At 37.5% G+C, this 23,937-nt stretch overlaps 1 protein-coding gene and 1 long non-coding RNA gene across 4 annotated transcripts in view; one reads left to right on the forward strand and one right to left on the reverse strand.

Annotated features, from left to right (window-relative positions):
• LOC308638799 overlaps nucleotides 1-18,363 on the reverse strand; it is a 227,649-nt gene extending 209,286 nt beyond the window's left edge. For both annotated transcript variants that reach the window (XR_014019930.1, XR_014019931.1), the window contains exon 1: nucleotides 18,229-18,363. This is a non-coding gene — a long non-coding RNA (uncharacterized lncRNA). The remainder of the gene's footprint in view (nucleotides 1-18,228) is intronic.
• The window catches only part of ZDHHC15 (zDHHC palmitoyltransferase 15), a 107,046-nt gene continuing 101,413 nt past the window's right edge, over nucleotides 18,305-23,937 (forward strand). The window contains exons 1-2 of one of the 2 annotated variants that reach the window (XM_081276588.1): nucleotides 18,877-19,005; nucleotides 21,106-21,203. In XM_081276588.1, the coding sequence (XP_081132714.1) occupies nucleotides 21,167-21,203 (37 nt within the window). In that variant the 5' untranslated portion in view covers nucleotides 18,877-19,005; nucleotides 21,106-21,166. Of the gene's footprint in view, nucleotides 19,006-21,105; nucleotides 21,204-23,937 lie in introns of both variants that reach the window. The other variant, XM_081276587.1, reaches the window with a different exon arrangement.

Genomic DNA, 23,937 nt, shown 5'->3' on the forward strand with positions numbered 1-23,937 from the left:
GAGAAAACCATTACTTGTTCAACTTCTCCAACATAAACCTAAAAACCCCTTGATTAAAGATCCAAAGACCACCAAAGTCTGACTCTTGATTGCTTTCTACTCACATGACATATCCACAGCATGTGTTCCAGCTACAACTGACTCTTTGAAGCTCTAGCTTCCATCTTCAATAATACCTACAGAAACTTTGTCTATAGGAAAGTTTACCTAGTTTCCTAGCATTTCTCTATCCAGATACATGACTAGCCTCCACACAGTGTTCTATGACTTTTATATATGTTAACTCATTTAATTGAAACAAATTACTATTTTGGATCCATGGTACATATGATGAAACTGAGGCTCAAGAGACATTAAGTAGCATTCCCAAGATATAGCAGCTTCTAAATGGTAGAGCTTGTAACTAAACTCAAGAAGCCTATCTCCAAAACTTGTTTCCTGAAAGATTCAAGATTCAAGGTCAAGCCTCTACTCTGAAATCTTCCCCTATGTTCAAATCATGCTGTTTTCACCTCCTCTTAAAAGTCCCCACAGATATCATGTCATGGATTAGAATCAACTCCTCTCTTTCCTGCTCTTTCTCACTGAATGATCTCTACATATCAGATCTCTCTCCCTCCCTCTCTTTCCTCTCTTATTGTGAACTCGTGAAGGATACCTCTATCCTTCCACAGAAACACTGGTAACTGCAAGAGATGTGTCCATGGATTTGGAGGTACTCAAATGGACTTCAGATATCCCTGAGACTACCTGGTTCTACCCCCTTAATAAAGATGAAAAAACTGAAGATCAGACATACTAAGCAATGATCTACAGGGCATTCAGATACTTAATCATAAAATCACAACTTGTGTTATAGAAGGAGCCTTTCATAACTATAGTTCCGGAATTTTTCTACTACATGGTGGTTCTTGATTATGCCAATGAATATAACATTGTACCTATAATATAACATTGTACCGATAATACTGTATTTTGCACTTAAAATTTTGTTAAAAGAGTATATCCCATGTTATGTTCTCATCACTATAAAATAAAAGTAACTAAGTAAAAAGAAATTGTACCACCAGTGATGATGTTAACAGATTGAGACAACTCAGATTCAGGAAAGATGGGGGAAAGGTCAGGAAATAATGAAAACAGAAAAGGAAGTGGGGAGGGCAATCCCATTAGCTGTTCACCTATGTCCTAGAATTATGACCTCTTTAGGAAATTTCTAGGCAGGGAACAATGCCATCAGCCTTTTGGGGAACAAGGCTATCAAATCTGTACATGAGCATGTTTAATCTGCAAGAAACATAATGATACTATTATAACTACTCAATATTTACTCTAATTGTTCCAAGCCAAAATAACAGGAGAGTGAGAGTAAAATAAAGGTCACAATAGATCTGCCCCATTACACTTTATCCACTTACATTTTCAATTTGGAGGTAATGGAGTACTGTGTCCTGAATTAAAACACTCAGCATATAGTTGTTATTAGGAGTAAAAGCCTATGATTGAGAATCATGGCCATTCCCACATCTCTTGCAGTTACCAGTGTTTTTATGGAAAGATACAGAGGTATCCTTCATGAGTTCACAATAAGAGAGAAGAGAGCGGGAGGGAGGAGAAAGGGCAGTTCTGGACTAAGATATCCAGGCTTTTATATGATAGAGGTGGTGCTTTGCATCTTCTTTCTGATTTAATATCTTCACAGGGCTTCAAAAGGAAAGCAGCAATCCTGGCCTGGGAAATGGCAAAGAAGGGCAGTTTGTTTCAGTAGTTCCTGCACAAGACCATCTATGACAAGTGAATCTCAAAACTCATTAAAGTGTTATTCTTAGTCCATAGCCTTACAGATTTGGCAGAGCTAAAAGAAGTTTCTTGAGAGAGAATAATACTTTAGATTTAAATGAATTTTTTTTTTTACAAGGAAAAGCAAAAGGCACCAGATTCAATCTTACTAGCCTCTTTTAATAAGCAGACTTTACCAGTGTATTTCTGATGAGAGCATATCTGGTCATCGATGTAAATTTTGACAAAGAAAAAAAAAAGAGTAATGTGATCTTTGCAATTGGTCTATACCATTGCTGCCCTGGTCAAGAAATGTTCTTCAGTCTGCCTATTAGAGTGTGATGCTGACATGCAGACGCTAGGGGCAATGTTGTCTAACAAATACAGGCCTTGGAAGACGAACTTCAGAGAAAATTTCTGGAACTCTGCAATAAACAAAGTGGTCATTTAAAAAAAAATCAAGAAACAAGAAGGGTATTTTCCTCTACATTTATTTTGTACTATATTCCTCTCTCTGTCTTCATATTTTCTTAGAAAAGAGATCTTCTAACATATAGTGTACACACACACACACACACACACACACACACACACCAGCCAAATCTTGGAGAACTTACCTCTCAACCAGCATCTTCAAAAGCTAATCCCTTTTATCTATTTACACTAAGTACTCTTTCTACCATATTTTGATAATGTCCTTTCTGGTCCTTAGATATAGATTCTTCCTCTTAGTGCTTTTAAACGTTTCCATCTAAAATAGAAATTTAATCTGTTAATATTTCCCTGTGTAGAATCCTCTGATCATGTAGGATATTTCATCTCGTACATCAAGGGTTGGCAAAAATTGTTTTGTAAAGGGTTAAATAGCAGATATCTTAGACTTTGTGGGTCCCATGATCTCTATCACAACTACTCAGTTCTCTTGTACTAAAAAAAAAAAAAAAAAAAAAAAAAAAGCAGCCATGGTATAGGCATGACTGAATAGAGTTTTATTTATAAAAACTGATAATGGGCTAGGTTTCACTTGCTGGCTGTAGTCAGCTGTGCAAGTCGGAAAATCTTGGTCCTTCCTCTTGAATTCCTGAAATCTGCCTAGGGTTAAGATAAGAATACCTCACTTCACATACCCATGAAGTGACTCAGAAGAAAGGTCTACTTAGTTTATACCAGAAACCTATCAGCCCCACTCAGTTTCTGACTCTAAAATAAACAACCATAGAGTTCTTTATTAGATAACCTAGGAGGAAGACTCACCAAAAGAGTCACCCAAGATTCCCACAATGGGACATGAGGACCACTATGAAGAAGTTGCCTACAAAGTGACTGAGGGAACTGATAACAGAACAGGAGTACTTAATATTAGGCAAAGGGTATAAAAGCAACAATAACAATAGGTAACACAAAAAGGAGAAATGATTAAAGGGAAATGGTCAAGGCAGAGAAAGCTGCTAGGAGTTGTCTCTTTCTACTTACCTGCTTTCAAGGCTCTTTGGCCTCTTATGAGGTGGCCCAGTGTAACATTCAAGAGCCTCGGCCATGGAGTCAAGCTGCTTAAGTTTTGAATATCAGCTCAGTCTCTTAACTTTCAGTGTGAACTGTAGGCAGGTCTATGTCTTAGTTTCTGCATCTCAAAATGCAATGATAACAGTACTATCTCTGGAACTTTTGATGTGATTAAATAAACAGTATACACAGGCTGGGAGCGGTGGCTCATGCCTGTGATCCCAGCGGCTTGGCAGGCACAGGCAGGAGGATCGTGAGTTCAAAGCCAGCCTCAGCAACAGGCAGATGCTAAGTATCTCAGTGAGACCCTGTCTCTAATAAAATACAAAACAGGGCTGGGGATGTGGCTCAGTGGTCAAGTGCCCTTGAGTTCAATCCCTGGTATAAAAAAAAAAGTATACACAAAGCACTTAAAACAGGGTCTGGCATAATGGTAAGCAGTAAGTGTCAACTATTATTACTATGGAAATCTGGGGACAGAGCCAGCATTCACAGAATTATCAGGTGGTTACAAGTTTGGGACTTTGACATGGCTAGTTCTGCCCGAGGGCCTGCATTTCCAAACTTCCATTCTGACACAAGATAGAGTGTTGCTTATTAAATATACTCAAAGGCCTAATATTGTGGAGTTTTATGCAAATGACCTTTTAGCCAGAACACAGGAAGAAAGTGACCTTTCAAATAAAGAACTTAGTAGCAAAGCATTTTTCTTTTGCCAATCAAACCAGTGGCTAATTTCTGCAAAGTTGGTCATAATGTCTAACAAATCTAGGTCTTATCCAACCTTTTTTGTTTTTACTCTCCTTGACCCACTTTTAGTTGTTTATTGTCTCTCATCTAGAATATCTCCTGTTTTCAGTTTCACTCCCTTATTAATTGTACTCTTTTTAGGGCGGTGTTTGTACAAATCAGACACAAATATACTTTTTACCACCCAATTTACAAGCTTTTGTTTCTTCCCCACTATTTGATAAATAAATCCCTAATTCCTCTTCTGTTTATTCAAGGTCCAGTCTAATATGTCTCCATTCCTTTATTTTAAAATGAATTAGGTTTATACTTTACTAGCAGCATGGTTAGTATTTTTTCTATTGAATTTCTTCTGTTTTTAAAATTAAAATAAAGCAAGAATGATGTTTTTAGCATATCATTCTAAGAATTTCTACACAAGCATAGATTCATATACCCACTACTATAATCATGATAAAGGACAGTTATATCACCCCTCCGCCAAAAAGAAACCTTCTTCATGATATTACATTTTAGTTACACTCTATCACTATCCTTAGCCTCTGGGAACCATTGATATGTTCTTTGACACTTCAATTTTCTCTTGTCTAGAGTGACATATAAATGGAATGTAATCTACCCAACATTTTGAAACTGACTTTTTTTTCACTTAGCATAATGCCTTTGAGAATTATCCAATTTGTTGTATCCAGAGTCCATTCCTATGTGTTGCTAAATAGTGTTCTGTGGTATAAATGTATAAATGTACCACAGTTTGTTTAGCCATTCACCTATTAAAGGGCATCTGAATTCTCACTACTTTTTAGCTACTATGAATAAACTAGTATGAACATTCATATGCATTTTTTTTGATCTTGAATAAATGCCCAAGAATTCAATTGCTATGTCATAAAGTCTCAGCACATTTTCTACTGCTAGAATGATAGGATTCTTTAAAACGAACGAACAGAAATTTACTTGGCTCATGGTCCTGTATTCTGGGAAGTTCAGCATGGCACCAGCAGCTGCTGAGGGCTTTCATGTTGTGCCATAACATGGTGGAAGGGTAAGCAAGCACACACAAGACAGAAAGAAACATCAAGCCAAATTCATCTCTTTTTTTCAGGAACTGCAATAACTAACCTATTCTTAGGAAAATGACATTAATACATTCATGAGGACAGAGCCTCATGGCCTAATCACTTCTTAAAGGTCCCATCCTTCAACACTAAGAATAGCAATTAAATTTCAACATGAGTTTTGGAGGGTTGGTCAAATCATTGCATATGGTAATTGCATGTTTCATTTTTAAAGAAACTTCCAAACTGTCAAGAGAAAGGCAGCCAAAGGTGGTCAAAGGGCAGCCAAAAATAATAATGATAAGGTAGGCTCACTCCAAAAGGGAGAATAATTAGGATGCTGGACAAGGTCCTGATAGTGGCACAGATAAGAATGTAGCAAAACAAAAATCTTTATAACTTCTTTTCTTAAGCTGATCTATAGTCCAGGAAACAGAAGGGTGGAACTCCTTTACTGTCCTCCCCAAAAGGTGACTACCAAAGCAAGAAGTCTTGCTGTCCCCAAAGATAGGATTCTACCTTGACTTATTAGCATTGGGGACAGCCAGATTTCTCATCTGGGGCTGCAGGAAAATAAATAAATAAATAATAGAGTTTCAAAAAGGAAAACTTCCTAAACATTCTCTAAATAGGTTATCAAGCTGCTTTACTTACCTGTATTCTCCCCAAAGTGGCAGAACTCCAGGGGAACATTGCTGTGAAATGTGGTCCTAGATCATGTACCTTAAGAGCCTACACTACATTTAAATAATTGTATGACAAGCATTTGAGCCATTTTCAATGATAAAGGTTGGAAAAGTGGTGTCTTCATGGGTAAAGTGTCAGAGCAGATAAGCAGTAGAGTGTAATGGTTAAGAGTGTGGATGCTGCTAGGCGAGGTGGTGCACATCTGTAATCCCAGTGGCTCAGGAAGCTGAGGCAGGAGGATCGCAAGATCAAAACCAGCCTCAGCAAATTAGCAAGGCCCTAAGCAACTCAGTGAGACCCTGTCTTTAAATAAAATACAAAATAGGGCTGGGGATGTGATGTGGCTCAGTGGTCGAGTGCTCCTGAGTTCAATCCCCTGTACCAAAAAAAGAAAAGGGTGTGGGTGCTGACAGACAAGGGCTGATATATCTTATATACAAAGAACTCTTAAGAATTGAGTGAATAAAATAAAAAGCCCAATGTAAAAACGAGGAAAAGAGATGAACAGATAACTTGCAGAAGATAAAAAAAATTATCCTCAAACATGAAAACATGTTCAAACTCATTCAAAATTTGGGAAATGCAAAGTAAAACTGCACTGAGACACCATTTCTCACCTATCAGACTGGAAAAAAGATATGACAACACATTCTGTCGGTGAGGCTGTGAGGAATTAGGCACTCTTATGCATTGATGGTGGGAAGGCAAACTGCTACAACTCTTCTGGCAGTAAATCCACAATATCTAATAAAATGACATGCATCCTTATTTTTAAATATAACAGCTTTCTTGAAATATAATCCACATACCATATAATTAACCCATTTAAAGCATACAGTTCGATGATTTCTTTAAAATTCAAAGTTGTGTAACCATCCCCACAATGAATTTTAGAATATTTTATCATCCCCCAAAAGAAACTCCATTCACATTAGCAGTTATTCCTCATTTCTCCTCACTATTCTCTCTGCTCCTAGCTTTATGTAATTATAATACCTACTTTCATCTCTCAATAGCAAAGAGGCACAAGTGAAAATATAGGATTGAACATTCAAAGAAATCATGGAAAAGATGCTGGTTTGTGAAGACTATGAGATTGAGGAGTCAAGTCACATTTACCTAAATTGCCAGGGAAAGGGAAGCTCTGGCATCTGAGTTAAAAATGAATGATGCCTTTATTTTAGGCTAAGTACAGCACTACCACGTCTAGGTCAATCTTAAGGATTTTACTTTCAATAGCCTGAAAGAACACTTCTAAGGCTATATTCATTAAACCAAGGCATCCATATGATTCCAGAGAAAATACCAGAAGTTCTATACTGAGAAGCCCTCCAGATAATCAAAGGAGTCTGGCAGTTCTAGAATTGTTGGATGTTACTGACAGCATCTTTGTCATCCTTTCCTAATGACCTTTCCACTAAATTAGTTGTTCAGAAATGGAAAGAGTTATATATAACAGTTATATATTCCAGGAGCTGAAACTATTTCTCCCATAATATGGCTTACCCAGATCTAACCATTTACCTTGGGAAACTTCTCCTTTGTCTGTAATTCTCAAAAAAAGACTGGTCATAGCTAAAGGTAACTATTCAATGTGAGAAAGGGAAATTGATGATTGAGGCTACCATCAAGACATGGATACACTGAAGGCACCCAAAACTTCAAGGAGGTCTAATAAAATCATGACAATCTAGAGCATCAGAGGTTAGAAAAATTCAGTCTATACCCAGTGGAGTAGACTTCCTTTTTAAAAACTTTTCTTTTTCCTATGATCTTAGATTTAAAACAGGCCCCAAATATCAGGAGGTATCAGAAGAATCCTACCCTAAGAAATTATCTGGCCTGGGAACATTATGATCATTGATTTCAGCTACAGTACAGCAGACAGATGGTTTAGGCAGCAGGCCTGAAATTGCTATCCTTAGAAGGTCCTGCTTATAAGGTTAGCCCTTTGTTTGCATCTGGGAACTTGGTTCTTGGAGTATTCCCAGTCAACAGTTAACTGATTAGAGTGGCACACTGTGCCTAGACTATTTGTGCAAGTGATACTGAACACCTGCCTTCCTTCTGGGAGTCTGGCATTTCAGTACGTGCTAGGCAGAGAGTGCTTATGTAATTAGTCACCAATAAAACCCCTAGGCACTGAGTCTCTAATGGGCTGCCATGGTAGAAAACATTTCGCATGTGTTGCTGTGTTTTCCTTGTTGGAGGAGAGTGTACTCTATGTAACTCTTCATAAGGAAAAGAGAACGTACAAAGCCTGTACAAGGAGTTCTCCAGACTCCATCTGTGTCTTTTTCCATTATGATCTAGCTATGTATCCTTCTGCATCATTATAATTACTCTTAACCATAAACAACATTATATACATGGTTCTGGAAGTCTCGCAAATCACCAAACCTGGGTACTCTTGAGGATCTCTGACATAGACACTTCTTCATCTAGCCCCTCACAGCTAAACCCAATGTTCAATGAATAGTCAATGTCCTGGAAGGAGTAGCCTAAACTTCAAGTGTGTGGTTCTGCCACAGTACCTTAAATAGCTACTAAAGCCTATTTGAAATTCTGAGCATGTCTAGTAAGTGAAAAATTCATCATGCACAAAGATTTATTGAGCACCTACTGTATGTCAGATACTGTGGTTTCAGTCTGAGGACAGGTGTGGAAAGCCCTAAGTATTACTCTATCCTATCCTAAGCACCAAATTCTCCATGAAATTCCATTTCAGTGGATTTCACAAAAAAGCACTTCACTGGATCTTTATCCTTCCTAAGGGCATGATATCATATTACAAGTGGCGGAACCCTCATTAAGATAATATACGTATCCCCTTTTTTCTGAACTCCAATTCACAACTACTAACTGACAATGTTTATCAAAGAAGTATCCATTTCCTTGAACCTCATTACCTAAAATTGACCAAGACCCTCATTTAAAATCCTTACTCTGGAAAGCAATATTCACAGCTCTCCATATCCCGACTATATATGTGGACCAATAGGTAAAACAAGAGGTATGTTTTAATCAAAGTTTTGGAAATATATCTGCACTGTAATACTTCTTCAAATAATATGTCTAGTTCTACTTTACCAGTCTAATTTGTCTTTGTTTATAACAACTCATTATAATATTTACCCAAATGCTGATTTACAATAATGGCTTTCACATTTGTAATTTCCCCATACCATAGGATAATACTGCAATCCTCACAGGTCACACAGTACCCAGGAAGCATACCAGCCAGTTAAGAAGATCTACAAGACAGAATACTGAACAGCCCCAGGGGAGATATAAAAGTGTGACATGCTGTCTTTTCTTTTTCAAACACATCACCACTATCTAACCCTGCCAATATATTCTGTGGCCATTGAAGACCCCGGCAGCCTTTCAAGTTCCAATTGCTTCCCACTCAGTTTTTTTTAAAGATATTTTGGGGGGCTGGGGTTGTGGCTCAGCAGTATAGTACTTGCTTAGTGCATACGAGGCCCTGGGTTTGATCCTCAGCACCACATAAAAATAAATAAATAAAACAAAGGTATTGTGTACAACTACAACTAAAAAATAGATATTAAAAATATTTTCTAAAATGATGGACACAGTATCTTATTTTATTTATATTTATGTGGTGCTGAGGATCAAACCCAGTGCCTCACATGTGCAAGGCAAGCACTCTACCACTGAGTTATAACCCCAGTGCCCCACTCAGTTTTAATATTCCTTCTACTACTCCTTGCTAGGTCATACCAATGTCAACCCATGACTCCCACCTGCCTGAGAAGCTTCATAATGGGAACCAGAATACATGGTGAAACAAGTATCTGATTCCCACTGATACTAATCAGTTGTAATACTTGGTGTAATTGGATAGATATTAGCAAGAAAAGCAGTTATGGGAGCTTTCCTGCCACTACAAAACACTCAGAATATATCAGAATTTCCCTTCCAATTAAGAACAGTATGCCCCAACCCAGAAAATGGTAATGTCTGTTCTGCCATTGTTTCTTTAATGTAACTGACCCTCCTAAGTATTAAACATGGGTTGACTCATAAAACCAAGCTACAAATACTCACAAGCATTCTCATGATCACCTCAGACCTTCCTTACCATCTCTCTAAACACACTCATATTTCTCATATTTCTTCCTTACTACTGCAACCACCTACTCCAATTGCAGCTGCCATTTTTTAAATTGATTTAAAAAAAAATACATGACAGCAGAATGCATTACAATTCTTATTACATGTATACAGCACAATTTTTCATATCACTGGTTGTATATAAAGTATGTTCACACCAATTCATGTCTTCATTGATGTCCATCATATTCCACCATCATCGCTAACCCCCGCTTTCCCTCCCACCCCTCTGCCCTATCTAGAATTCATCTATTCTTTCCATGCTCCTCCTCCCTACCCAACTATGAGTCAGCCTCCTTATATCAGAGAAAACATTCAGCATTTGTTTTTTTGGGATTGGCTAATTTCAGTTAGCATTATCTTCTCTACCACCATCCATTTACCTGCAAATGCCATGATTTTATTCTCTTTTATTGCTGAGTAATATTCCATTGTGTATATATGCCACATTTTTTTTATCCATTCATTCACAGAAGGGCATCTAGGTTGGCTCCACAATTTAGCTATTGTAAATTGTGCTGCTATAAACATTGATATGGCTGTGTCCCTGTAGTATGCTGTTTTTAAGTCTTTGGGTATAGTCCGAGGAGAGGGATAGCTGGGTCAAATGGTGGTACCATTCCCAGATTTCCAAGGAATCTCCATACTGCTTTCCATATTGGCTGCACCAATTTGCAGTCCCACCATGCAGCTGCCATTATTTCCAACTCATTTACATTTATTCGTTCTCTCATCTTTTAATCTGCCTGCCTCTGAGTCTCAGGTTCAAATTACTGCCTCTAAGCCTTCTTTGATTTGGTCACCTTTACTAGATTCCCCCTCCTTCTAATTTTTTTCAGCTCAGCTTGTTTTCTGGTTTAGGCATCCCAAAATGTCTTAGGTGAAAACTCTGCTCTCACTTGGAATGCAACATAATTAAGTGGTATTTATCCCTGGGATGCAAGAGTAGTTTTATATATATATATATATATATATATATATATATATATATATATATATATATATATATACACACACACACACACACACACACACACACACACACAAATAAATAAATGTGACACATCATATTAACAGAATGAAGCCTAAAAAAATTAAGCACTAATTCATGATAAAAACACTCAAAAAATTAGGTATAGAGGAGATGTGTCTCAACATAATAAAGGCCATGCATGACAAGCCCATAGCTAACATACTCAACAGCTAAAGACTTTCCCTCTAAGACCAGAAATAAGACAAAGACGTCCACTCTCATCACTGTTCAATGTAGTACTGTAAGTCTCAGCCAGATTATTGAGAAAGAAAAAATGTAACAGACATCCAAATTGGAAAGAAAGAAGTAAAAATCTGTTTGCAGATTACATTTTATATGTAAAACCCCTAAAGAATGCACCCCCAAACAATGTTGAGCAACACATGAATACAGTAAAGTTCCAGAATACAAATTCAACACAAAAAATCAGTTGCATGTTCACACTCTTACAATGAACTATCTAAAAAAGAAATTAAGAAAATAATCTGATTTGCAATAGTATCAAAAAGAATAAAATACTTAAACATAACCTAACCAAGGAAGTGAAAGACTTGGGCATGGAAACTATGAAATATTGCAGAAAGAAATTAAAGAACACACAAAAGATAAGCTATCCTATGTCTATGAGTTGAAAGAAGCAATACTGTCAAAATGTCCATACTACCCTAGAAGATCTACAATCCCTATCAAAATTCCAATGACAAACCTGACATTAATATGGAAACACAAGACTCAAATAGCCAAAGCAATTTTGAAGAAGCAATCAATCTTGAAGCTTCATACTTCCTGATTTCAAATTACATTACAAAAGCATAGTGAACAAATCAGTAGTATACAGGTATAAAATTAGACACATAGACTGATGGAATAAAATAGAGCCCAGAGATAAATTCATGCATACATAGTGAACTGATCTTACAAAAGGTGTCAAGACTAAAAAATGTGGAAAGGATAATCTATTCAATATAGTATGTTGGGAAAACTGGATGTCTACATGCAAAAGAATAAAACAGGACACTTAAACTATTCACAAAAATTGACTCAAATATATTGAAGATATTATATGAAAACATGAAATTTCAGGAAAAGGCTGTTTGCAATCATTTTTGGATAGGACACCAAAAACATAGGGAATAAAAAGGAAAACAAGTGGGACTATATCACACTGAAAACCTTCTGCATCGCAAAGGAAACAATCAATACAATGAAAAAAACAATGTACAGGATGGAAGAAAATATTTGGAAACCATACATCTAATAAGGAAATGACATCCAGAATATATAACATGCTTGTAGTCACAACTACTCAGAAGGCTGAGATACGAGGTTCACTTGATCCCAGGGTTCCAAGCCCAGTATGGGCAACATAGTAAGACCTTCTGTCTTAGAAGAAAAAGAGAGAAGCAAAGAAAAAAATGATTAAATTCATCAAATATGAAATTGCAAGGGAAATATTAAAATATTTTAAACCAAATGAAAATAGATCTCATCAAATTTTTGAGATTCATTAAAGACAGTGCTTAAGTGGAAATTTATAGCACTGAATGCATGTATTAGAAAAGAAAAAAATGATCTAAAACCAACCTAACCTTCAACATTTGGAACCTAGGAAAAGTAGAGCATATTAAATACAAAGTAAGTAGAAGAAAAGACATAGAAAATTAGAGTAGAAATCAATGACAACAAAAAGAGGAAATAAACAGAAAAAGTCAACAAAACCAAAAGCCACTCTAAGAAAATAAGAACACAAATTACTAATATCAGAAATGCAAAAAGGGATGTAAGTACAGATCTCATGAAAATTAAAAGGACAACAAAGGAATATTATGAACAGCTCTATGCTCACAAATTTGATGACCTAGATGATACAGACCAATTTCTTGAAAGATGCCAGAACTCTCACAAGAAACAGACAATCTGAGAAGATCTATATCTATTAAATAAGTTGAATCAATAACTCAGGAGGATAGCAAGTGTGAGGCCAGCTTCAGCAATTTACTAAGACCTTGTTTCAGAAATAAAATAAAAAGTGCTAGAGATATATCTCAAAGGTTGAGCACCCTTGGGTTCAATGCTCAGTTGCCCAGTAATGAGAGAGGGGGGAGGAAGGGAGAGAGTAATTGAAAAAATTGAAAACAAACTGAATCAATAACCTTCCACATCAATATTCTACAAAACATTTAAGGAATAAATTGTGTCAATTCTCTCCAATTTCTTTCATAAAATAGAAGCAGAGAAAATTTTTCCTAGCTCATTTTATGAGGTCACCATCACCCTAACACTAAAATCAGGCAAAGAATTAAAAGCAGAAAAAGACAACTATAGGTAAATAATAAACAGATATGAAAATCCTCAATAAAATATTAGCAAATTGAACCCTATATGAAAACAATTATATACTTCAACAAGACGAAATTTATTCCAGGTATTCAATTGTGGTACAACATTTGAGTGTCAATTAAAGTATTTCGGGGCTGGGGATGTGGCTCAAGCGGTAGCGCGCTCGCCTGGCATGCGCGCGGCACTGGGTTCGATCCTCAGCACCACATACCAACAAAGATGTTGTGTCCGCCAAATACTAAAAAAAAAAAAAAATAAAAATATTTAAAAAATTCTCTCTCTCTCAAAAAATCCATTTAAAGTAATTCAACAAATCAACAGGCTAAAGAAGAAAAATCACATGATGAAATCAGTAGATATAAAAAAATTATTTGGCACATACCCACATTTACAGCAGCCTAATTCACAACAGCCATATATAAAATGGAGTTTTACTCATCCATAAAGAAGAATGAAATTATGGCATTTTCTGATAAATGGATGAAATTGGAGAATATCATGCAAAGTGAAATAGGCCAGATTCAGAAAGTAAAGAGTTGAGTGTTTTCTCTCATATATGAAAGTTAGAGAAAAAAATGGGGGTTGTCTCATGAAAATAGAACAGAGACCACAAGCAGAGAGGAAGGGAACCAGGGGGAAGGAGGAGGGGAGGAAAAGAGGAGGTACTGGGGAATGAAATTGACAAAATTATGTTATATGCATATACAAATATGTTAAAATGAATCCTACTCTTACGTATAATTAGATGCACCAATAGAAATTAATTTAGAAAAGAAAAAGCATTTGACAATATCCAACATCCATTCAGATTTAATAATGAAAAAAAAACTCAGGAAACTAGGAATAGAAGGGAACCTTCTCAACATTCCAAGAATATCTAAAAGTAAAACAAAACCCCTATAGCTAACATCATGTAAGAAACTAGAATGTTTGGGCTGCGGTTGTGGCTCAGCAGTAGAGTGCTTGCCTAGCACGTGCCAGGCATTGGGTTCGATCCTCAGCACCACACACACAAAAATAATAAAGGCAAGAAGTTAGAACTAATAAGCAATTATTACAAGACTGAAGGACATAAGGTTAATATACAAAAGTCAATTACTTTTCTATAAAACAGCAATGAATAAATAAGTAGAATTTGAAATTTAAAACATAATACCATTTAAAATTAGTATCTCTCAAAATGAAATACTTAAGTAGAAATCTATTGGAATATATACAAGATATGTATGAGGAATACTGCAAAGCTCTGACAAAAAATCTTGAAGAACTAAATAAAAGGAGAGATATTCCCTTGTTCATGGATAGAAAGACTCAACGTTGTCAAGGTATCAGGCTTGCAACTTGATCTACAGAATCAATGGATCACAATAAAAACCCTAACAAGTTATTTGGTGGATATAACAAATTAGTTCTCAAGTTCATATGGAAAGGCAAAAGACTCAGAATAGCTAACACAATATCAGAGGAGAAGAACTACATTAAGAGGACTGATACTACTCAACTTCAAGTCTTATTATAAAACCTCAGTAATCAAGACAATGTGATTGTTGAGAATAGAAAAATAGATCAATAAAACATAACAGAGAGCCTATAAATTCATATGGCCAATGAATCTTTGAAAAAGGAATAAGCATAACACAATGGAGAGGTGTCTGTTCAGGTTTTTGACCCATTTTTTAATGGGTCTTTTAAACAAATGCCACTTGAACAACTGAACAACATGAAGAAAAAATATTCTTGACACAAACCTTACACCCTTCATAAAAATTAACTCAAAATGGATCACAGACTTATATGCAAAACACAAAACTATAAAATTCCTACAAGGTAACATAGGTAAAAATCTAGATAATCTGGGTTTGGTGATGACTTAATACCACACCTAAGGTACAACTTATGAAAGAAATTTTATATTTTGTTAAAATTAAAATCTTCTGCTCTGCAAAAGATAAATCAAGATAATGAAAAAAGAAGCCACAGACTGGGAGAAAATATTTTAAGACAAAAGGCCTGTTGTCCAAAGTTAACAAACAACTTTAAAACTCAATAGTGGGAAAATAAACATTCTGATTAAAAAATGAGTCAAACCTGAACAGACACCTCACCAAAGAATACATACAGATGGCATATAAACACATGAAAAGACATTCTACATTACATAGCATTAGGGATTTGCAAATTAAAACAACAAAGCTATATTACTACAGAATTTATAGAATGGCCAAAATTCAGAACACTGACCATGCCAAATATTGGCAAGGAAGTGGATGGAGCACAGGAACTCTCATTTATTATTGGTGGGAATACAAAATGATCTAGCCAGTTTGGCAGACACGTTGGCAATATCTTATAAAACTAAGCATACTCCTACCATATGACCCAATCATCCTACTCTTTGGTATTTATCAAAATGAACTGAAAACTTTATGTCCATACAAAAACCTTAACATCAGTGTTTATAGCATCTTTACTCATAACAAAACTTGGATGCAATCAAGATATCCCTTAGTAGGTGAGCAGATAAATAAACTGGTACATCTAGGCAATGTATTATTCAGCACTGAAAAGAAAAGAGCTATCAAGCCATGAGAAGACATGAAGGAATATTAAATTCATATTATTAAATAAAAGAAGCCAATCTGGAAAGGCTATATACTATATGATTGCAATTCTGTGACATTCTGGAAAAGGCACAACTACACAGAAATAAAATAATCAGTAGTTGCCAGGGATTAGAAGAAGGAAGAGATAAATAGGTGGAGCACAGAGATTTTGAAGGCAGTGAAAATATTCTATATGATACTGTAATGGTGGATATATGTCATTATACATTTGTCCATCCAAGAGTGAATGTTATCAACTCTGGACTTTGGGTGATAATGATGTGTCAATGTAGATTCATAAATTGTAACAAATGTACCACCCTGGTGGAAGATTTTGATACAAGAGGAGGTTATGCATGCCTTTGGATAGGAGTTATATGGGAAATCTCTTAACTGTTTCAGTTTTGCTGTTAATCTAAAATTGCCCAAAAAAGGGGAAAGTCTTTAATTATTTTTAAATTTAGGCTTTGTATGCCAAATAATCTGTGTCACAACTATTTAATTCTGCTACTGCAGTGCAAAAGAGCCATAGATTATAGGTAAATGAGTGGACATGAATGTGTTCCTATACAACTTCATTTGGAAAAAGTCAGTGGGCTAGATTTGGTCCATAAGCATAGTTTACCAAACCTTGTTGTACATGGTTTGTCTCTCTAGTTCTTAGCCTTCTGTGCTACTCTGCATATGAGCCATCCCTGTCATAAACCCTAAACCCAGACTAATTGATTGGTGCCTAGGCTAATTTCAGAAGATTCAGGCAAAACTCACCATGTCCAATAATGAAAGTTATCACCTACTCCTACAAAATCTGCTCTTCTCACCACAGCTTCTAGAGTGTTAATTAGCAAATTGCTCATTCAGGCATTGAGGTAAGAATTCTGGTAGTTAGCTATAATTTATCTCATACATCACTGCCAACTGGTCAACAAATTCTGATGATTCTTTCCCCCAAACACTGTTACATCTGTCCCCTTCTTCTTTCTCTCCTCATCTCCTGTCATAGGCCCAGGCCCTTACAGTCTCTTGGTTAGACTATTCTAATACATTTAGGCAAGGCCAGATTATTTTCAACCACCAAATATGCTATGATGATCTATATAGCTTTGCCTTTTGCTTGGGGGGGGTCTTCTCCCCTGTAACTCCTACTCCCACCTTTTATCTCCCTGATGAACTCCTAGTCATTATTCAAAACCCAGTTCAGACTGTCCCTTTCACTCTGAATGCCTCCTGAAGGCTACTTAGCTTAATGAGAATACCCTTGACAATCCCAAAACATATGTCCTAAGAGTTGCCAAATTCATGACTAATTGGAAAATTTAAGTACCCACATCAGAACCATAGGGATGAAATAATTAATTGAGCTATTAAATACTGTAACTAAAATAAACTGCATTTCATTACATCATTACTTTAGTAACATCAACCTTTAACTTAATCTGAAAACAATAAAGATCTTATCATTTTAGGAAGTTTATTGCATATATAACCATAAATCAAGAACAGAGAGCAACTTTATAGAAACCCTTGCTCCCACACAGCTGTCATGCAGAATGTGAATCAAACATTGATCACAGCAAAATTACAATGTCTTCATGTAACAGACCTTTGGAAATCATTAAAACAGTGAGTATCAAATCCATAAATGTCAAGAGGCTACCCATACTTCTATTTATTATTGTACTTGCATTAAAAAAACACCTATCACCCTGATGAGAACATGAGCTTCTTGGCAACAGGCCTCTTTTTATACCAAAGCTGACCTAATAGAAAGGAACCATTCCAAAAACATTTGTTGAATTAAATTACCTCCTAATTGGTCTCTCTGCTTCCAGGACATCTTCCTCTCCCAAATCCTGCCAGTTCTTTTGCAAAAACACATCTCTGATGTCACTTCATTGCCCCTAAAACCTTTCAGGCTGTTCATAATATTCATTACAGGACTATGTTCTCACACCCTGGAAGGCATGTAAGAACCTTCACATCCAGGCCTCATCCTACATTCCCAGTTTAATTTTCCAGCCTCTCCTTTTTACATGCTAGTTCATGCCACACGATATGTTCCTGGAACACTTTTGGATTTTTCTTATTCCATGCCTTTTTAAAAGCTGTCTCCTCTGTCTGAAAGGTCCTCCTGCTTTCATCTGCTTCAAAAATTCTTATTAATTAAGCTTAGTTCAAATATCACTGCCTTTGTAGCTTTCCCTGGCCCCTCACAGAATCATTATCTCCCTCATTTGTTTCTCTGTACCACTGTGTTTATTCTGAAAATATACTAAATTAATTCTGCAGGAAGGGAAAGAGAGAGGAAAAAGAGGGAGTGCCCTGTCAAAGGACTTACCCCAGCATCGACTGCAGCACTACGTGTTAAGCATATTGTTCAAGCAGCAGTGGGAGGATGGGGCTGGATGACCTTTAAGTCATGAGATGCTACAGTGCGCATCTTTCACACAGCAAGTGTCCTCGTATGAGTGCGTGAGCGGGGGAGGGGGGAGTCAGGGAGAGGGCGAGGAAAAGGGGAAGGGAAAGGCAGGATAGACAGAGACAGAGAGAAATGAAATTGGAGAGAAGAGGGTGGACGCAGTGCAGCAGGAGCCGATGGGCGGACTCAAATTTCTTCCGCTTTACAGTTTTGCAGAGGTCTAGCTCTGCATCAAGCGCTGAAGCAAAGGGGTGGGGGATAGGGGGAGAGGCGGAAAGGGGAGGGACTGCGCTCCCTCTGAGCGTGCCCAGCCTCGACTGCCTGACTGATCACCTTCCGCTCCAACAGGACCAGTTCCTCCACGCCGTGACTCACGCCTATTGTGCCAGGCTGGGCGCACTCAGCAGTGCAGACCCACAGGTGGCATTGGCTAGGAGAGAGGGTTCCCGCCAGGCTAGGCAGTGGAGCGCCGCACAGCCCGCCTTCCCGCCTCCCAGCCGCCGCCCAAGCAGTTCCTACCCAGCGCCAGCAGGCCTGCTAGGTCGATCTTCGAGCCGAAGATGCGGCGGGGCTGGAAGATGGCTCTGTCTGGGGGGCTGCGGTGCTGCCGCCGAGTACTGTCCTGGGTGCCAGTGCTCGTTATTGTCCTCGTCGTGCTCTGGTCCTACTATGCCTACGTCTTTGAACTCTGCCTGGGTAAGTGGAGCTGGGCACCTAAGGTGGGGAAATTATGCTCCAGCATAATCGTCTGCCCTACCCTTCACACTGGTGTCCCCTGTGTTCCAAGCCCTCACTCTGCGGTTTTCCCTCGGCTCGCTGAAGAGCTCCCTGTCCCAACCTCTGGCTTCCCACAATATCTCCTGCACCCTCCCATGAGGGTCCCACCATGTCGCCATCGCTTCCCACCTAGGGTTTCTTATTTCTTTGCCCTACCCACAGTAATATCCTGGCTCTTAACACTGGGGCCCCCTTTACTCATGCAGGACAACCACTTGCGCCTTATGTTCTCCTTCTAAGGGCCTCCACCCTATCCAATTGAGGAAACAACAAATCCTGTGTCCTTAAACTGTCTGCTCACACTACGAATCCCACCCATGCATCCAACTACGAGCCCTACCATTTTCCCTCCTACTAGGATTCCATACTAGGGACTCCTAACTAAGAATCCAAACGTATTTCCTGTACTTTCTCATTACCTCACCTTTTTCCCACATTGAGATCCATACTTTTCTTGAAATCTCACATTGCCTGAAGTGCTTTATATCTTTATCCACTTGCCATCCCACAGTACACTCTGTTCTGTCCCACTGAGGCCTCCCCTTCTCACATAGTAATGTAAGCCCTCCATTCTCTTTCCATGTGGACTCTCCCTGTTTTCTAGGCCCTTCTAATGGGACAGGGGTTCTACACAAAAATCTCTCCCCTCAAACTGGAGCCCCTAATTTTATCACGCAACTGTTCCCTCCAGTTTCTTGCCTTCCTGCTTTGAGGAAAGTTTAACTCCTTTCCATTGGGGGTCCCATGTTATTTTCTGACACCTCCTACTACTGAATCTGCTTTTGTCATACTGAGATCTTGCCTTTTCTCCTATCTTCTCATACTACAGTGTTCTCTTTATCTTCCTCAAAGGGATCCCACAATCTCTATCATAACCCTTCAAAGGACAGGTTTAAATCATGATTCCAGAATCCTTGTTATCCTTTTTTTTTTTTTGGTGGGGGGAACTCACTCCCCATCTCCTGCGGTTCTTTTCTACTGTTAACACCACATTCTGCTAACCTCTTCCTCTGGTGTTTAGAGTTAAGATTACATTTGTCCCCATCTTCTCAAACTGGGGAAGTCCCATCTTTTCCTATTGGAGTTACTAACATTTCCTAGTTCTCCCATAGGAGCATTGTTTCTTGTTCCCTCTCATTAGAACAACACTTGTATGACTCTGTGGTATTCTCTCGTACCCTGTCCTGTCACAATAAGACTCACTTTGTCCCTTCCTTATTTGTTATATGGTTCTCACCATCTTGTGCTTTCAGACCCCAAATTCCACAATATATCCCAGTACAAGTCCTTTCCTATGTGGATTGCCCCTAGTCCCTTGTCCTTATTAATGGCCTTCTAGTTTTCTTATAAACTCATAATAGTTTTCAAATATTATATCTTGTCTCCTCAAAACAAAATCATTTCACAGTGAAATTTCACCTTGCCTCTACAAGAATCCCCATCTCTTCTCAAAAGAGGTTCCACTAATATTTATCATTCCTTTAACCCTAGAATCCCATTGCCAGTACCCTTATACTTGTGACCTGCAATGTTCCCTGTTCATTCAGTGTGAGGTTCTCTGTCCCATTGTATTAGAATTCCTACTTTATCCTCAGACATTCTCTCAAACCCAAGTCCTTCCAAGACTCCATTATTTTTTTCATACCAGAACTTCTCACCTTACAAATCATGGTTGGGGTACTGATTTTTCAATCCCTGGGCCCGAGTTAACTTGTACACCTCTTCTCTTACTTATTTAATAAAGCAGTATTCTATCCTAGGTAGACTAAGATGTACTAAGGAGGCAAGAAAGACCCCATTTTCCAATATAAAACTTTCTTCTATATACAGCAGAGTTTGAATTCTCCTCACCTCCTTCATAGAGATAATATGGAAAATGCAAAGGTGCTTAAATATAAATTTCATTAGTTGCTTTCATAGATACATTTTTAAGCTGTTTTTCTTTTCTATCTCAATCTGGTATTGAGTTACATTAAGCAGACTATGCAATCAATAAGTGGGAAATTTTTCTATTCTCAGACCTCACCACTTTGGCTTTTTTGAATGATTGATTAAAGGTCAAAAGTTCAGCTCCACTATTATGGTATGGACATTGCTCCTAGGATCAGTGCCATATTGTAAGTACTATTAAACATATTTTGGAATTCTTTAATACTGACTCATATGAGCTTTGCCAAGAAATCTTTTTTAAAAATCAGCTCTGATAATGCCTAACATTCATATAACACTAACTTTGTTCCAGAAAACGTTCTGAGTACAACAGATACATTAACTCTCTCCATATTACCTCTTTAATACTCACAAGCTTATGAAGCTGGCACTATTACTATCTCCATTTTGCAAACTTGTAAAAACTGAGGCACAGCTGAGCAAACTGAGGTAAAGGCAGGGTTAGAATCAGTGTAAATCAGGGTTAGAATCAGTGTAAATAACTGATTTATAGCCTTATGAAATACATACTATTGTTATGCCCAGTTCACAGACAAGTAAACTAAGGAACAGACTAAGTAGCTTATCTAATGTCATGGAGCTAGTAAATGGCCAAGCTTGGATAGCAACTCCAGCAGTATGGCTCCACGGTCCATGTTCTTAACCCCCATACTATTTAACATCCTTCTTCCTCTCAAGTAACACAGAGGTCAAAACTTGTGACTCACAGTCCAGATGTAACCTGTAGAGGTATTTTATTTGGCTTGCACACTGTTTTCTTAACATTTGACACCAGTTACCACTAATTAAAAATTAGGATAAGCTGGGTACTGTGGCACACATCTATAGTCCCAGCACTTAGGAGGCTGGGGCAGGAGAATTGCTTGAGCCCAGGAGTTCAAAACCAGTCTGGTCTTCAATCAAAAAAGTAAATAAATAAATTAGGAGAATAAGGCAATTCTGACTTCCAATTCCAGTTCCACCATTCCATCCTGCCATCTTCATTTTACAAATAAGCAACCTGAATTTCAAATTTTCTTAAAGTAACACCATTACTAAAGAATAAAGAATTGGAAGTCAAAGCTGTCTCCTACCAAGGCCATGCCTCTTTCAATGAAACCAAAGTACAGATTCGAATTTCAATACAACTCAAAACATAATTGTTATGGTTTGGATGTGAAGTGTTCCCCAAAAGCTCATGTGTGACACAATGCAAGAACATTCAGAGGTGAAATGATTGGGTTATGAGAGCCTTAACCCAATTCGTGAATTAATCCCCTGATTGGGATTAATCAAGTGGTAACTGAAGGCAGGTTGGGTATAACTGGAGGAGATGGGGCATTGGGAGCATGCCTTTGGGATATTATATTTTGTATCTGGCAAGTGGAGTCTCTCTCTTTCTCTCTGCTTCCTGATAATCATGTGAGACACTTTCCTCTGCCACACTCTTCTGCCATGATGTTCTGCCTCACCTTGAGCCCCAAGGAATGGAGCCAGCTGTCTGTGGACTGAGACCTCTGAAACTGTGAGCCCCCAAATTAACTTTTCCTCCTCTAAAATTGTTTTTATCAGGTCTTTTTAGTTATGGCAGCGAAAAGGCTGACTCAAAGAGTAACATTAAAGAACTGACTTCTTTCTAAGGGATAGAACCTGATGTCTTTCTTCACAATATCAAGTTACAGCTGAAACTCAAAGTGATGTTTTTGTACTATAATTCTTAGAATTTGGATCCTGGTAGTTCCTAGCCAAGAGACCCAAGGCAAGTTACCTAATCTCTCTCAACCTCAGTTGCCTCACATATACCTTACCTATATAGTTGTTTCTACATACCACAATACTTGCTCAGTACCTACTATATGCCAAGCATTGCTGTTATTTGGTATAAATAATATGGTGCTTGAAAATCATGAATCACAGTTCACAGCATATTGTAAAAATTCATTAGATACCAACTTGTTTTTGTTAACAAGAATGTAAAGGGTTCTTCATGACTTGTGAAAATAAGAGGCTTAAACTTTTAGAGAAGGAGAAAAGTAACTGTATACATTTTGTTGGAGTAAAATGTATATAATTTATATAATATAAAATTAACCATTTTAAAGTATTCATTTCATTGCCCATTTAGTATGTTCGTAGGGTTGTACAACCATTTCTTATGTGTAGTTTCAAAAACATTGTCTTCACCCCAAAAGGAAACCTCATAGGCACTGAACAGTCACTCCCTGTTCCATACTCCCCCTGTCCCTGCTAACCTATTAATCTGCATCTATATGTGTATTTACCCATTCTGGATATTTTGTATAAGTAGCATTATGCAATATGTGTCCTTTTGTGTCTGGCTTCTTTTAATTACCTTGATATTTTCACTATCCATCTACATTATAGTATGTAACAGTAATTCATTCCTTTTATGGTTGAATAATATGCTATTGTATGTAGATGCCACAATTTGTTTACCTATTCATCTGTTGATGGTGATTTCAGCTGTTTCTACTTTTGTATATTATGAATAGTGCTCACACAAACATTTGCATGCAAGTATTTGTTTAAATATCTGTCTTCAATTCTTTTGGGTATATATCAGGGAGAAGGGTGGACATTTTTAGGCTATATGGTAGTTTTATGTTTAACTTTTTGAGGAAACTCAAAAAAGCGTTCCACAGTGGCTGCACCATTTTACATTCCAACAAGCAATGTAGAGGGATTCCAATTTCTCCACATCCTTACCAACACTAGCTATTTTCCATTTTTTAAAAATTATAGCCATCTTAGTGGGTGTAAAGTGGCATCTTATTGTGGTTTGATTTGCATTTCCTTAATGTCTAAAGATGTTGAGTATCTTTTTATGTACTTGTTGGCCATTTGTGTATCTTTGGAAAAATATCTATTCAAGCCTTTGGCCATTTTTATATTGGGATTTTT

The sequence above is a fragment of the Spermophilus citellus genome (assembly GCF_964194105.1).
Source record: "Spermophilus citellus genome assembly, chromosome: X".
In the NCBI taxonomy this organism is placed as follows: Eukaryota; Metazoa; Chordata; class Mammalia; order Rodentia; family Sciuridae; genus Spermophilus; species Spermophilus citellus.